Raw genomic sequence first — 17,599 nt, 5'->3', positions numbered from 1 at the left:
GGTTTACATTTACTAAAATCTATTCTTATTTGTATAATATTTTTTAATATACATAGTTCTCTTCCTCTTCATTGTAAATACATTATTTTTGTTTCAATTTCCTCACTACTTTCTCATTTCTAAACTTTGTCATCTTCATTCTCTTGTACACTTCCTCAGTGAACGGCAGAAGAGAGAGTGAGGGGTCAAGGAACGTTAGTAAAACACTAGAGTTTGCCAAGTCTTCGCTGATGTTTGTCGTTCCGTCCTCTGATGGTGGTCTGTATTTAACATTAACCTATTTTATCAAGTTCCAGCTCCTTACAGCTTTGATTAGGCTACTAATGACAATTATCATTATTATTATTATTATTAGTGAAAGTAAACGATGGTAACATAACCAGCTGTGCAGTACTGTTAACTGTGCTGTGCTGTGCAGCTGTGCAGTACTGTTAACTGTGCTGTGCTGTGCAGCTGTGCAGTACTGTTAACTGTGCTGTGCTGTGCAGCTGTGCAGTACTGTTAACTGTGCTGTGCAGCTGTGCAGTACTGTTAACTGTACTGTGCTGTGCAGCTGTGCAGTACTGTTAACTGTGCTGTGCTGTGCAGCTGTGCAGTACTTGTATGATGTTGCAACAGATGGCAGGAAACATTAACTTTTCCTCCAGTGGCTGCGGTGCGCAAGGAAAACAAGTATGGTCGGTAACCAAGAATTTCTCAATCTATACAAGGTTGCCGGTCGGTCGCTGCCTACCACTCGCCAACTTGCACACTCTCGGGACACAATGTTTAGTGCACACACACCCACGGTTAACTGGGTATTTATTTGGGCAGACCTATGACAAGTACAGACTTACAGAAAGCTGTTCTACACAGAAATCTACCTGTTCTACACAGTGAGAGGAACTTGTATATGATAATATACATAAAACTAGTGTTTGGTCAGAAGCAACACGATAAGGCTTTCTCAATTATCACATTAAAATGTTCCCGAGAATTTGCACATTATGTTCAAAAGAAGGCGTTAAGAGGTTCAAAGTGAAGAATACAATTTCATACCTTGCAAGGCGACGGGAGAAAGAGGGCTCGAACGCGTGGACAAAATGTCATCTCGGCGCCATCAGTGCTATCACCGGGAACACGGACCCAATTTAGAAAAAAAAACACTTTCAGGTCAGGAGGAAATGCACTTAATTTCCCAGCACGGTGGGAAAACGTGGCACGTGAGGCACGAGAGGTAGAGCACGGAGGTGAACTATCACGTGCAGGTCAGCACAGGGGGCGAGGCTGACCTAGAGTCGTCGCCCAAGTAACGGCCGCCGCCGCCTGGCCTCTGGCCCACTTTCCCTTGTGCCTTTTACTCCTAACCATCGTTCCTGCTTCTTATTATTGTTATTACGCCAATCCCAGTGTCTGTTTGCCTCCTCTTTGGTCCGTCTGTGTTGGTTCATGTCACGGCTATTGTTCCTCTTCACCAAGGACTAACTAAATTACCCATGGTGCAACTTCTTGATAAAAACATTTGTTGTAATAATTATGCATCTACTCACATTATCACTACCAGACTAGTGAAACAAACAAACAAGCATGTCAAGCTTTAATTCAAAATAGTCTACAATACATGCAAGATTAAATGAACAGCGGAAAGCCTATGTTAACAGATAAACGCAGAAGAAGTAAACACATTGAACTGAAGCTTACACGATAGGATATTTATTGTCGATTAAACAAAAATACCCAACATTAACACAATTAGTTGAGTGTAAACCTCATGTGTTTTGCCTCAGCACACACCAGACAATCTCCAGAGTGTACTAAATTACGGCGCATTATACATTTTAGGAAGAACTCAAGGGGCAGGAGGACATTAATAGGCTTGACATTTTCTAACTCAAAATCTAGAAAATCAATACAGTATATAATTATAATGACCACGTGTTATGCTATTATTATAACTTTCTCTTGGGTAAGTAAGGAATTGTACATGTACTAAATTGACCGATTCTAACCTAACCGAGGACCCACGAATAGAAAATGGGACATTACGTATTTTTTGCTAGCCGCTATAACATCAGTTTTTGGTCAGCACCATCTCCAAACTCCCTATTCTGACCCCTTCCTCTCCAAGAGCTCCCCACTATCACCCCTCTCCCCAGCAGCTCTCAACTGTAACCCTTCCCTCTCCAAGAGCTCCCCACTATCACCCCTCCACTCTCGTGTTCTCACCCACTTATAATACGCCGCTGCAGCCCTCCACCCACTTGACCTCACACTGGAGGTGTCGCTGGGGACAGACGTCCCTTGTGCCTCACCCTCCATTCTTACCTTCCCCCACCACACAACGGCTGCCTCACCTCCCCAACATTATCACTATCCGTTGGCTACCTGCAATAATAAACTTTTTTCCCCTCGTAACAGCAGGTGATTCGCCGCCGTCTAGTCTTGACAAAAAAATAGGCAGGACGAACAGCAATTTCTCTGTGCCTGTGGGTTTCATGACCTTCACGTCAACAACGTTATCTTAAGATCCACATTAAACAAACTGTTGTTCTTAGGAAGTCGCTTTAGGGCCTAGAGGTCGCACAGAAGCCGTCAGAAATCCAACAGAGTGATAGGGGACGCTAATCGGTCCTTGACAACAAGGAACACACACTCTCTCTTCCCCTTCTCTCTGACCAGATAATCTAGGTTGCAGGAACTTCACGGAGCCTACGAAAATCTATCCTGATATTTTCCCAGAATGAGGAACCTCTTCGAACACCAGAGCCTACAAGAACCTAGGAAGATAATCTCCCAGGAGGAGGCAGTAGCCTAACCGAGCATCGAAGCCTACGAGAACTTAACCAAATATTCTCCAAAGCCTCCAAGAACCTAAGCAGATAATCTCACAGGAGGAGGCAGTAGCCTAACCTAGCATCGAAGCCTACGAGAAGTTAACCAAGTATTCTCCAAAGAGGAGGCAGGAGCCTCACCAAGCGAGGAGTGGGCGCCTCACAGCCACGAAAGGGAAGAACCTGTTAGGAGTCGCTTGTCACAATGACCTTGTGATGAATCCTCATCAGTGAGCGACTGTCTCTTACCCAGACTCCTGTCTGACTGTCTAGCGTATACGCCTGTATGAGTTCATACACCCACAACTGTACTTTTCACTGTATAGAGGCTACAATGGCCATTATTATTATTATTATATAAGGCACTCATATTATAATTTGAATAATGAGTGTTATCATTAATTGAACAGAAAAAACCAACACTGTACTACGCGAGGCTGGTCATTGTTTACACCCAAATGCTTTCACTCGTGTGTTCACTCTGTTCTTAATGGCTCCCACGGCGTCTGCTGTTGTAACTTTATTAGCCATTATGTTCCATTCACCCACGACTCCCTCGCTAAACAAACATCATATTTATTTCCATATTATTGTAATAAGAAAAAACACACAGAAATTATTGTTTATAAATATATTAGTGACATTCAGGGGATTAATGGTATGGTCTTTAAAGTTCTAAAAACCCTAATCAATCTTACGACCGTGTTTGATTGTCGTGTCAACGATTAATTGTCGTGTCAGTTATTGACTATCGTATCAACTATTGACTATCGTATCAACGATTGACTGTCGTGTCAACGATTGACTGACATATCTTTGGCTATGCTAATCTTGATCATCAGAGAGTGTACCGCCGTCGTAGTGAGTGACAGGTGGAGGGGCGGTTATATCGTACTCGACTGGTTATCGCTGAGGTGTTAATACCCCTCGGTCCGGAAAGTCGGTTTAGACGGCGCCTTTCTAGGTCATGTGTGATCCGAAGCTTGGGCTAACTGCCGGGTACCCTTTGACTGTTAGAGGCATCAAGTGAAAGGAAATGTAGCCCGGCAATTCGAACCCGGGATTCCGTGTTCCCTGGCAGAATAATGCTCCTAGGTAAGTGATACTTTAGGTACTGCTCACTCACAGGTTTCAAAACAGGATACTTTCACCGGTAGGATATAAGGAAGGATACTATTAACTAGCGTGTTAAAAAGCAGGATAATATCCAGTAGCAGGATGCAAATATGATTCCCTAAACGAAGACACGGCGAACAGACAGGATATTTGCCTCTCAGACAGGATATTGCTTCTCAGACAGGATACAAGGCAGGATAATGCAAGGGAATGAGGTAACAATTAGTGTGTTACGTCATTATGTAGGTACCTTTCCTCCTTCCCTCAAGTGCATAAACACACTTCACCCACTATAATGATATTATCCTCCTGACTGCACCGTTTATTGAGACAATAAGATGCATCTCAAAAGGATAGAGTAGCTTAGGCTATTTCTACCCTCCTCTGCTTCAGATCCGTCGCGGGGCACACAAAACCATACGTTACACAAATCATATTCTACATTACACACTCCAATAGGCATCTTATAGAACTTATTACAAACTGAATTTTAGTGTTACACTCTTGGGGCAAAGTCCATATACCTCCTATAAGAATTCTCTCTATCATTCCATTGTCACATCCAAACAAATTGATGTGGTACACTACTGATTTCTTATTTCTATAGTTACCAAGCAATTTATACACTAATACATGGTGATCTAAGGTGTGAGCGTACAGCATACTACATCTTCTTCACTAACCGTATTACCAAAAATTATTTATATCCTAACGCACTACATATGCACAAATGCCCCACGCCCCACCTCCCCTAAATCCTAGCCCATCACAGCCTATCAACTCATCCTCAATCCCCCCTTCCCCCCAGATATTGCAACATCACTTTCTTGCAAAAATATACTTATATGTTTATTTTACTTTCAACACGTCTGTTGATACTGAGCCGCAAGGAGTCATGGTGAGTTACCATTGATGTTCGACGGGAGACGTTCACAGCGCCGAGAACGTCTTTAGGAAATTGAAATTGAAGTACGTTTATTGAGTTATAAATACACTCAATAGGATGAGGTAGTTCAAGCTATTCTCACCCAATCAAAAACGTATATCTGGTCCACACATCTCTAACGTCGCACAAGAGGTCCACGCCACAGAAACCTCACTCACTCGTCTGACATACTAAAAATAATCGCTTGATAACGAGTATTTTCAACTTAATTTGTGCTGAAGTAAAATACATGTACAAAGCATGTTGGGATGTCTGTGTGCAGGACGAAGGAGTTTAGTGGAACGGGAAAAGGGGGGATTTTGTGAGACGGGAAAAGGAGGGGGGGGATTTAGTGGGAAGGGGGAGAGAGAGAAAGGATTTAGAGAGGTCTTCAACTTGGAGTAAAATGGTCAGGATGCAGGTGCAGGCAGGATAGACTGTTATCACATAAACATACCAAAAGGTTGTACCAGATGCGCATTATATGACACAGTTTACGGCCACAATAGCTAGATTCATCACCCTTATGAAGACTGGTGTGTTAGGAGTTTTTTGTGTGGGAGAGTCGCGCCCCTGAATATCTGCCTACGACTGGTTATGACGTCACGGCGGCCACTTGCCGCAAGGATACCGTTTATCTCCTTGTCTATTTCTCAATATGATGATAGACATTCTAAATTGGCAGTCGAGAATCACATTAATTCCACACAGCGGAATTGTGTTAGCGCTACTCTATTTTTAGAATTGGGAGCATATTTGTTTGTGGTATATTTCTATGAGGCATAGAAATAGGGTAGATGTTTATGATCTGTTTTGTGTTATGTAAACAATTATCATGATTGCGAATGAATTTACATTATCCTTATTATTCAACCAAATAGTTGGGTTATGTTATATTATTATTAAGCTTAAAGGAGATAATTAGTTTTGTGTACTGCAACAAAATCTCGATTGTTAATAGCAATCAGCAAGATTTATTAACAATCCGGATAGTTAAAGGATTTTACCAATTCAACACATCCACCCCACCAAAAACCCACCTATCTACCCAAAATGCCAAAAACCCAATCTATACTCGGCCTTTTGCAGTTTCATCTATATTTATGTGCTTGTGTTCCTATTAAAGACCCCATGGGGGCGGGGGAGGGGAAATTGAGGGGAGAGAGAGTTGCAGAATGGGTATAAAACCAGACAAAAATATTCAGAAATCCTACACTGTGATACAAATAGTAGATTTCCATCACTAACTAGTACATCAAGTTTGTAATGGGTTGTTACACCTTTCACACAAGATATTTTCTGTCTAGTGCGGTTCGATTGTGTTCGCACTCGTTCATGGATTGCATTTTGAGGTATATGGATAACGTACAACATGTCCGTACGACGTGGCAGCCTTTTCTTTTATCATGGGTGGACATTCCAAGCTATTAAACATTAACCACTATGTCAGAAAAACCCACACTAGCTTTGCCAGACGTCTCACAATGCACCTGGTTCCGTTCCCTGCACTGCGTTGGGCAACTTGTCCTTGCTGGCGTAGTATTTTTCTCCTTGTATGCAGTGTTTTCCAACTCGATAGGAGTTCTAACCCAAGCGTTGAGGGTTATAACTCCCTATAACAAAGGCAGAGTACATACGGGTGATGAGTGAAACCCTAAGGACTAGGCGTCAGAGGAAACCTGTAGACCTTTAGAGGATTCAGTTGAGTGTGTGCAGGTTCAAATCCTCCTCATGGCTTCTACTGATTTTCTCATTGATACCTCACGTTAATGTGATTTCTTTGTGCATTATTATTCTTGACAGGAGAAGCATTGGTTTTGATATCTGGAGGGCAGTATGCAATAGTCCTTTCATGTTATAAACTTCGATAGCTAACACACTTCATCAGTCACGATAATAGACCAGTTCTTCTCCCATAAGTCATCTATGCGTACTAGTGGCTTTAGGTATTGTATGTACTAGCTCTATCTATAAATCCAACATTATATTTGTAAATCAACTATGTATGTACTTTCCTGAATAAAATTTACTTTACTTCAGCTTTTTATCCTGCAGATAGCTATCTATAAATATAATAACCCCAAGCCTTTTCCCACAGGAAAACTGCCAGATTTACACAAATACTCACAGACCGCCTATTACAGGTAACGTAGCAGCGTACCTTGGTCAGGATGGTGCTGGTGGAACTGCTGTCGGGGCTGAGCGGTCTAGTGAAGGTGAAGAACTGTGCAGACATCGACAGTGCCGTCTTCAAGCTTCACTACCGCCTTACAGCCACCTTGCTCTTCGGCTTCTGCCTCCTCGTCACCGCCAACAGCCTAGTCGGTGATCCTATAAGGTAGATAGGCTTCTCTTATCTTCTCACTTCTTGTCATTTACCAGTTTCTCTTATCTTCTCTCTTCTTGTCATTTACCAACGACAAATATAATTCTTTTGTTATAAATTAGGATGTGGACATGTAAATAAAATTATTAGTTGAATGCATAAAGCCTAACACATAGTAATTGTTTTACGTATGTATGTATATGGGAAGCAAGGTGATTAATATTAGTCTAGAATCAAGTTTACTGACAATTATACTACTGTAAATGTAATGTAGTATTTTCCTTGTAAATTGATGTATATATGACTTATATTGTACATTATTTAATAAAGATAAAAAAAGAATCAAAACAGTAGCAATAATAGCTAAATGTAAACTAATAACAAGAAAGTAGGTACCGGGAGGTATACCCAGTTGACCTTAATAACCCTCTAGAGTGATTGCCCTATAGCCTAACTACCAAACCAAACAGCAAACATAATAAACATAATAACAGTAGCTTTAACACCGTATTAACATCAATACTAACAGAAACATTGGGATTTAATACAACTATTAACAACAGTAAGTGGTCTAGAACAGGCAGTTCAACACTAGCAATGACTGCACTAAATCCCTCAGAGTAACTAGTAACACCTGTAGTTCTCACTAGCCTGACTAATAGCATGGGTGGTATTGTACCTAGCTGTGTGCACGACGCCCACCCCAAGATGCCAGACAAGGTGGTCAACACCTACTGTTGGATACACACTACTTTCACCCTCCCCAAGTACATCAACAAGGGTTACGGTCGAGGTAAGGACTCATCACCCGGGATCTAATGTGGTTTGCATATTTGAGTCAACTTAAATTAAATCAGATGTTTAGATGAATCTATAGTTCATGTAAGCTTGCTCGTTCCACTATTTATCTTGGATTCATGGATAATATACAGGGACTTTTATTTATCCAATAAATCACAAAAATAGCGGCTATTAGAGTTTCTTATTAGTGAAAAGCTTAATGCAGCCCAAACATATGATTCATGTTATAGGAATTAATGTTACAATATTCTGCCAGGTACAGGAGTAGTGTATCCAGGTGTGGGGCCTCACACACCGTCAGACAACCTCATGTATCACGCCTACTATCAGTGGGTGCCCTTTGTACTCTTTCTTCAGGTGGGTTCATTCATCATCATCCCCCTTCCCATCTATTTTATCCAAGATATATATATATATATATATATATATATATATATATATATATATATATATATATATATATATATATATATATATATATATATATATATATATAATTTTATATTGTTTATATATTTCAGTACATTGTACATGTTTTGTCATAGTGTAAAATTTAAATATAGTGTCAAATAATTTTTTTTACTAGATTTCTAAGTCTGATTGAAAGGGATTTTGTATAGCTTATCTTAAGATATAGTAAACCTTCTTGATATATACTTACCAGCCTTTCAAACATGTCCTAAATATTTCATGCAGCCTGGGACAGCAAACTGTGTAAGTTGCACAACTATGTACTCTGTAGATGATGTAAGGATCTGCAGACAAATCAAAGATTTTATTCGTAAGTCGTTGTATCTTTATCACTGGGTAAGTTTACATGAAAATTACAGTATAATAATTGTCACAATAACAGCATAGAATATGATTAGGTGGTTATCCCTTCGTACATAAGAGATATACACACGTATACATACTTTAAGGAGGCAAAGAACTGTAGTATTCAGTAGGAATTGGGTAGATTTGTCGAGACACAGTATGTGGACCTATATCGTTGGATCAAACCTTTACAAATTGGACACTGTAACATAGTGAGAACGAGCTGTATTTTCGGGTTAGGTAAAGGGTGAGTATCTTACAATGTCATCTTTCTGCGACACGAGTCAAGTGTTCCAGTTCGTGACCATTTGACCCAGTTTTCTGGCAAATTGACCTCACCTATGAGGGGGATTTTAGAGAGATAGGTGTCACTGCAAAAATAAAACAATTGACCAACGAATTTTAAATCCTATCTACCTACAGGTAATTTAAGTTTTAAGGCGTCTGCATGGCCCCTCGACTGCCAGGATACTAACATTTCCATTTACTGTATTTCTAACCTTAAAGTCTAATTTAATCCAAATTAGAGTTCTATATTAAAGTAAAACTGTCAGTGTATATACTGAGTCACACCCTGTGAGAATATACTACATAGACCTTAATGATTGTATTTCATACACTGATAAGATCATGTGATTTATGAGTGCAGGTGTGCAGTGTATATTATAATGCACGTAGTATATAATCCTCTTGGTGACTGATATTGATCCGCTTATCAATGCTAATAATGTTATGATGCGCGTTGCATTGGATCCCTTTGTTGACAAACATTGATCGGCTTGACAAACATTGATCGACTTGTCGGAGACAGGAAGCTTGTTACTTGGGCTGGACGGTAGAGCGACGGTCTCGCTTCATGCAGGTCGGCGTTCAATTCCCGACCGTCCAAGTGGTTGGGGACCATTCCTGTCCCTCCGTCCCATCCCAAATCCTCATCCTGACGATGATGATGAAGATTAAGCCACCCAAAAGGTGGCACGGGCATGAATAGCCCGTAAGTGGTGGCCCTTTTGAGCCATTACCAGTATCAAGAGCTGATACTGGAGATCTGTGGAGGTGCCCTCCAGCTGATTAATAAGCTTAAATTCCAGCACCCAAACCAGTACTAAATGATATTATTTTGAGTTAAGCACTTATCAAGTAAAGGCGGCAAGCCGATAAGAATATAAATATAATTTGAGTTGGGGGTGTTAACTGATTTTGAATTCAAACCTGCAAGTGTATTTGTTTTAAAACTAGCTGTTGAATTTGAATTCAAATCAAATCAAATCAAATATTTATTCAGGTAAAGTACATACATACAAGGTGAGATACAAAACGTTGATGGATTTATAGATAGAGCTAGTACATACAATGCCTAAAGCCACTATTACGCAAAGCGTTTCAGGCAGGAAAAACACTAAGACTAAAACTTAATACTTTCTAAACATAAAACTTTAATACTAATAATAATTCTAATTCTCTCTCATAGGGTCTGATGTTCTACGCACCGCATTGGTTATGGAGGACGTGGGAGGGAGGTAAGCTGGAGTCCATAGTGATGGGCCTCTCCGTACCAGTCATGAACAGAGACGAACGCCGAGAGAAGATATATCTCCTAGCCGAATACCTCCACTCCTCTATACACTACCACAACTTCTACGCCATCAAATTCTTCCTTTGTGAGCTGCTCAACTTAGGCAACTCGCTGTTCAATATGTGGTTTTTGAACAAGTTCCTGGGAGGGACATTCCTCACATACGGTATTGATGTGTTGTATTTCACGGAGACCAACCAGGATGAACGAACAGACCCGATGATTGTGGTTTTTCCCAGAGTGACCAAGTGTAACTTCAACATGTACGGTCCCTCAGGGTCTATCGAGACCCACGACCTCATGTGTGTCCTAGCCCTCAACATCATCAATGAGAAGATATACGTCTTCCTATGGTTCTGGTTCGTCATTCTGGCGATCATTAGCACCTTGGCGCTCATTTACCGACTTCTAGTGTTCTGTGTACCTGCTATCCGGTCAGGCCTCCTGCAGAAGAGGGCGAGACTCCGCTACAAGAATGGCCTCGACATTATTACAAAAAAACTTCAAGTGGGGGACTTCTTTTTGCTTTATCTTCTAAGCAAAAATGTGGAGCTCGTCTCCTTTAGTTCCCTGATGGAAGAGCTGTCGTCTCGCCTAGCAAAGAGACCCGTCCATCCGGACCTAGAAGTCTCGGCGCCACCCCAAATACCCGAACGTTACCCCCTTATAAATGAAAATGCGTGACGTCACTTCTGAGTTTTACTTCAAACAACAAAAAGCTGTATAAACACCACAGACTGTTATCATCTTAAGTTTGATGCTTAGATTGTAGTTGACCTTCAGTAACGGAGTGTTCCACAGTTATCTCCTTATTAGAGTAATGTCTGACGACCATCGCATTTGTCATGCGTGGGATGATTAGTATTAATTGTTAAAAAATGATGATAATTTGGATTAAACTGCTTTGTTTACCGATTTTACATGAATGGGGGCGATATTTACATGGATTTACTGGTGTGGAAGATGTTGGTGAGTACTTACCTAGTTGTACTTACCTAATTGTGCTTGCAGGGGTTGAGCTCTGGCTCTTTGGACCCCGCCTCTCAACTGTCAATCAACTAATGTACAGGTTCCGTACATTAGTTGAGTGTGTGTATGCTAAGTGTGTGATGTAGTGAGTGTTGGTGCTTGTGCTTGACGTGGTGAAAGTTGAAGTGTGGAGTTTAATGTTATGAATGTTACTGCTAGTTTGTGGAGTGACGAGGGATCCCTTTAAACGTTATATATCGAATGAATAAATCAACATTTACTGTTGCAGCTCAGCTGTTCTTGACCAATATTTGAAAACAAGAAAGAAGTTAGTGTTTTGCTTTATCCTATTCCAGCTTAAACATTCTGTTTATTTTATAAGACCGCAGTTAAAACCCATACAATCCCGAATAAAACTATTCAATTTTCTTATTATGTCTTGTCTTTATGAACAAGTTATACACGTAATATTACCCTTAGATTCAATAAAGTACTTAATGTACAAAACAAGGTTATCTTGAGGAGTTGATTTCGGGGCTTTAGTGTCCCCGCGGCCCGGTCCTTGACCAGGCCTCCACCCCCAGGAAGCAGCCCGTGACAGCTGACTAACACCCAGGTACCTATTTACTGCTAGGTAACAGGGGCATTCAGGGTGAAAGAAACTTTGCCCATTTGTTTCTGCCTCGTGCGGGAATCGAACCCGCGCCACAGAATTACGAGTCCTGCGCGCTATCCACCAGGCTACGAGGTGTCTTAAGGATTTACGGCGAGTCAACTGGAAAGGAAATGACAAATTTCCTACTGTAAACATATAAAGACATAACAATACTCCTGGGAGCCAGCCAACCCGTTCTCGCACTTGCTTATAGTCAATATTGGGTTATTTAATAAGTGCATATGTAACATACTAATTGATTGTAAATATTTTAGTTTACCTTGAAAAGCTTCATAGAAAACACCGACCTCACCTAACCTTCTTAGTATGTTAAGATAAGCATCTTATTGCTTCTTAATTACAATTATTACTTAACCTATACCGTTGATACCGTCTGAAGTCTGTCTTAGATGTGAATAATAAGCCGTATAGGTGGTTCTTACGTTAAGATTGGCATCTAGATTACACTTATAAGAGGCGTAATATCGATTATTTTCAATATAATGAAGATTTTAGACTTGACTCCAACCTGTATGTATATTTAATATTTTAAAGTGTGCTGTTATGCACGTAAGAAAAAAAGAGTATGAAGCAGCAGAGTTTATTAAACGTTCTGCTCGGATGTATTTCCTCAGGAATAATGAGAAATGATTGCACGCGTCAACCCACATCGTGCTGTTCTCCACATCATCTGCATATTTAGTGTGAAGAAAAAGACAAAGTTCATACTCAGAGCTTGGGTGTTATCTTTCTCTCTAAAACTTACTGTACTCTGTGATAAGGAACGGAAGCTGGTAGTCCAGCCTGTAGGAGATTAGAAATAGCACAAGCTGGCGAGGAGTTACAATAACGTGGCTGAAGTATGTTGACCAATCCACACACTAGAAAATGAAGGGACGACTACGTTTCGGTTCGTCCTGGACCATTCTCAAGTCGATTGAGAATGGTCCAGGACGGACCGAAACGTCGTCGTCCCTTCACCTTCTAGTGTGTGGATTGGTCAACAATAGCACAAGCTACTCTAGCCTGTGTGTAACAGTAGGATAGCTACTCTATCCTTTTGTAATGCTTTTTTAATATTATTATCTTAATAAACTTCAACTTCACCCTCAAGCGTGCAAGCTTGCTCTTGACCAGGGGCCAGATTCACGAAAGCACTTACGAGCCTGTACATCTTTTCTCAATTTTTGGCGGCTTTGTTTCCAATTATTAAACAGTTAATGAGCTCCGAAGCACCAGGAGGCTGTTTATAACAATAACAACAGTTGATTGGTAAGTTTTCATGCTTGTAAACTGTTTAATAAATGTAACCAAAGTCGTCAAAGATTGAGGAAAGATGTACACGTTCGTAAGTACTTGCGTAAGTGCTTTCGTGAATCTGGCCCCAGGTCCTAGATTAAAAGCTTATTTGGGTTAGCAGGCCATACAACTTATGAACAAATAGAGGGTGAGAGAGCTGCCAGGCTTGCCACACTCTTAAGTTCCCAGAAGACTAGCATCATTGTTCTTGTAGGTCGTGACTGGAAGGTGTAAAACACACTTCAGTCATTATGCATTGTAAATGTCAAACTTTATGTCTTACAAAAAGCTATAGTGAGCCAATGGTAGCCTGTAATTAGCTTCTGTTACCAGGTATAGCCTATTAAGTTGATGAAATACAGTTCCTAAACTGATAAAAACTCCTTTGATTCCTAAAATAACAAAATACATAGGACACCTAAAATAATGATACCAAGGTTACCTAAATTAATAAAATAGTTATTGTACCTAAACAAACAAAATATCCCAGCAAAACAATAACACAGAAAATCGAAACAAATCAAATTCCTAAGATACTTAAAATAACAAAATATTTAAGAACAAACATATCGTAAGAATTAAGGAACCTGCAGAAGGCCTACGAGGCAGTTCTTATTTATATCCACCCAAACTCATTTATATATGTCTAACCTATGTCTATGTACTTAAGTAGTACAGTATTTCAACTAATTTGAGGAGTGCCACAGATTCCTGGGAGACTAGATTTCATTTAGTATTATATGATTTATTTTGTATTATATTAAATAAAGATAAAAGAAAGTATTAGCGTGACAATCTACAGAGGCAATAGATCAAGGCTTCTCAACCAGGGGATGGGGTTTATATAGGGTTTCAGTGGCGAATTGAATAAAAATATCACAAGTAAATATATACCAATATCGAAAATATATATATATAAATAATTTCAATAGTATATGCATTTTAATTGGAATGCAAGTTTTGAGTCAGGCGATCTTAGGAAAGGGGGGGGGGGAGGGGGAGGATGACATTCTAACATATTGTGAAAAGGGGGAAAAGTTTGAGAACCACTGCTATAGATTTTTCCTCTGAAGAAAGATGAGTCAATCAAGTGTTTACACTTGATTGACTCATACACATGGAGTATACACAACCACTTAAATGGTTGATGAAGCCTCTCCCAGAAGCCTAGGCATATGTCTTTGTCTGCTGGGAGAAAACTGACAGGAGTTTACTTGAATAAGATAAGAAGAATTCCAAGAAAACAAGAATTCTTAAAAACAGCAAAATGATATGAATCCCTTTAATTTTTTTTATAACAAGCCATTTTTTATTAACACTGCCAATCAAATATGTAACAACATCCATAATAACACATCCCATATTATCTTAAGCAATAAGTGATAAAGTTATAAACAATAACTGGAAAGATTCACAGTTACAAGTTACCACTGGAAATAAACCACATGATATCAAGACGACTTACTCTCATGCCGTCCTTCATATTATTGGAAAGGGAAATGTGAAACTTCATTAACCCAATTATGTCTTGGACAATATAAGAATATCCCATGGAAATATGAGGAACGACGTAAGAATATCCCATGGAAATATGAGGAACGACATAAGAATATCCCATGGAAATATGAGGAACGACGTAAGAATGTCCCATGGAAATATGAGGAACGACATAAGAATATCCCATGGAAATATGAGGAACGACATAAGAATATCCCATGGAAATATGAGGAACGACGTAAGAATATCCCATGGAAATATGAGGAACGACGTAAGAATATCCCATTGAAATATGAGGAACGACGTAAGAATATCCCATTGAAATATGAGGAACGACGTAAGAATATCCCATGGAAATATGAGGAACGACGTAAGAATATCCCATGGAAATATGAGGAACGACGTAAGAATATCCCATGGAAATATGAGGAACGACGTAAGAATATCCCATGGAAATATGAGGAACGACGTAAGAATATCCCATGGAAATATGAGGAACGACATAAGAATACCTCATGGACACTTCATGGACAAATCATGAGAGTACCACAATGGTACTCAAAGGACAAGACTCAAGTAAGTAATTATCTAAAGAATGCACAAGCCGGGGAGACTATGTAACACCATCAGTCGCTGGATATTAAAAAGACGCTAAGTATCACCAGGGATCCCAAAATGAGAACAAAAACACATAAGGACAAGACACAAGCACCTTGCGCCATCTTATGAATAATAGAAGAAAAACAAATCCAGACAATTCCCTTTCACTAAATGCCACTCGACAAATTACTCAGTAAATCACTCCTATGTAAGCTGCTATTTACTGAATGTCCAGTCATTATACCCTTCAGTAAATCACTCCTATGTAAGCTGCTATTTACTGAATGTCCAGTCATTATACCCTTCAGTAAATCACTCCTATGTAAGCTGCTATTTACTGAATGTCCAGTCATTATACCCTTCAGTAAATCACTCCTATGTAAGCTGCTATTTACTGAATGTCCAGTCATTATACCCTTCAGTAAATCACTCCTATGTAAGCTGCTATTTACTGAATGTCCAGTCATTATACCCTTCAGTAAATCACTCCTATGTAAGCTGCTATTTACTGAATGTCCAGTCATTATACCCTTCAGACCTACCGGCGTAAGGCACCTGGAGTTTTGAAATCACTTTATTAATTCTGGCAGTCTAGAGGATATCCTCATAATGCTCCCAGAATTTGCCAGTGCAGGCTACTGATCACATGGCCCTGTACGACTAGCCATTCTGTGTGATGGGGATCTTTTAGCATCACTCTTGATGTACTGTGTACTTTATTCATATAGTACTTTATTCATATGATTCATATAGTCTAGGCCCTAGACTATATTTCCTATTATCAGAGTCAAGAAGCATGTGAGGCTTATTGAAGTTCCCCGAGATCAAGGACTGGCATGCCCCGGGATACTACCCACAATAGTTGCATAACTCCTAGGAACGTGTTTACTACTAAGTGAACATAGGCAACAGGTATAAGAAAGCATGCCTAACATTGCGCCCTTCTCGGGCATCAACGTGAGCCCAATCGGTTGCACGCCAACAGGTCAATATTTCAGCCACAACAATAGCTGCCTGATCAGCATACGTGCGTTAATCCTAGACATCATTCATATACAATATAAGCTCGACGAATAACATAAAAACGTACTCCATTCAGTAGTTGGTTGGTTTGGTGTTGGGCTTTAGACCAATCAACCTCTGGAGATTTATCGAGGTCTCTACAATTCCTTAGTGACCAATCAACAAGAACGTATTAATCCTCAACATAGTCAAGCATTACAGTAAGCTCTCAGTGAACTTAAACCGAAAAACGGGATATTCCTGTTGCTATTGGCGGTATACTGCTCTGCTGAGACCAGCAGGACGCGACTGCTGACGCTGCTTCCGGTCGCGGCCAGCAGAACACTAGCACAACGCTTCTCTTTACGAGTGTTTAAGATTTGTCAAGTCTAAGACAAGCCTCGAGGAATCTCAGGCTGGGATATAATATATTATATTTTTACGTCAATACACTGAGGATATTATCTAATTAAATTAGTAAGGCATGTGATATCAACTAATAGTAACAATAATACTGAATTATATATATAATTGAGAGTCTTAGAGAAATTTTCAAAGTCTCTTTCAAAGTAGTTATTTTTTATCATTAATACCTCACATTTATGATCCCCCAAAAGCGAATAGAACGATATGAGTTTCAGTGGAAAAAAAATTATTTTAGAATAATGGTTAACGATTTTTTAAAGATATTGGTTAATTATTTCTTCCTCCCAGCGGAACACTTGTCAATGCTAGACACAGCTGCGTTTCGTCCTGAGGTTTTGACGTGGTGGCTGTGCACTTAATTGTCTTCTTACATTTACCACCCTATTTTTGGAGGACGGGCTGGGTGATTACGAGGTTTGACGTGGTGATACGACGTTTGACGTGGTGATACGACGTTTGACGTGGTGATACGACGTTTGACGTGGTGATACGACGTGCATCGTTTTGTGGGTGATTGAGTCATGATGTAACGCAATGAGTGACTCGTTTACGCATCCGGGAGTTTCTGTATGTTGGTGGTAGACAGACAGTCTGTGGTAAGTTGGTAGAGACTCTGTGGTAAGTTGGTAGACAGTTGGTAGCTATTGAGAACATGGGGGACGTGGTGCTTGAGCTGTGTGTTCCATCGTTAGGAGCAACGCACTGACCATTGCCAGGATACAACCCTCAATTGCTGAGCAGTTCCCGGCTACCTGTTTACTGCTAGGTGAACACAGGCATC

At 40.0% G+C, this 17,599-nt stretch overlaps 2 protein-coding genes across 9 annotated transcripts in view; one reads left to right on the top strand and one right to left on the bottom strand.

Annotated features, from left to right (window-relative positions):
- CycE (cyclin E) overlaps window positions 1–7,149 on the bottom strand; it is a 132,186-nt gene extending 125,037 nt beyond the window's left edge. Inside the window, exon 1 of one of the 2 annotated variants that reach the window (XM_069309975.1) lies at window positions 7,013–7,149. The gene's annotated coding sequence lies outside the window, so the exon portion shown is untranslated. Of the gene's footprint in view, window positions 1–1,038; window positions 1,236–7,012 lie in introns of those variants that run through there. The other variant, XM_069309976.1, reaches the window with a different exon arrangement.
- The window catches only part of LOC123769213 (innexin inx2), a 67,019-nt gene extending 55,248 nt beyond the window's left edge, over window positions 1–11,771 (top strand). For all 7 annotated transcript variants that reach the window (XM_069309980.1, XM_045760238.2, XM_045760244.2 and 4 more), the window contains 4 exons: window positions 6,996–7,189; window positions 7,861–7,970; window positions 8,235–8,335; window positions 10,266–11,771. In XM_069309980.1, coding sequence (XP_069166081.1) covers window positions 7,023–7,189; window positions 7,861–7,970; window positions 8,235–8,335; window positions 10,266–11,054 — 1,167 coding nt within the window. In that variant the 5' untranslated portion in view covers window positions 6,996–7,022 and the 3' untranslated portion in view covers window positions 11,055–11,771. The remainder of the gene's footprint in view (window positions 1–6,995; window positions 7,190–7,860; window positions 7,971–8,234; window positions 8,336–10,265) is intronic.
- Window positions 11,772–17,599: the final 5,828 nt, after the last annotated feature.

The sequence above is a fragment of the Procambarus clarkii genome, chromosome 66 (genome assembly GCF_040958095.1).
Source record: "Procambarus clarkii isolate CNS0578487 chromosome 66, FALCON_Pclarkii_2.0, whole genome shotgun sequence".
Lineage (NCBI taxonomy): Eukaryota > Metazoa > Arthropoda > Malacostraca > Decapoda > Cambaridae > Procambarus > Procambarus clarkii.
The sequence above is the reverse complement of the archived record's forward strand: the minus strand, read 5'-3'. Positions and strand labels throughout refer to the sequence as shown.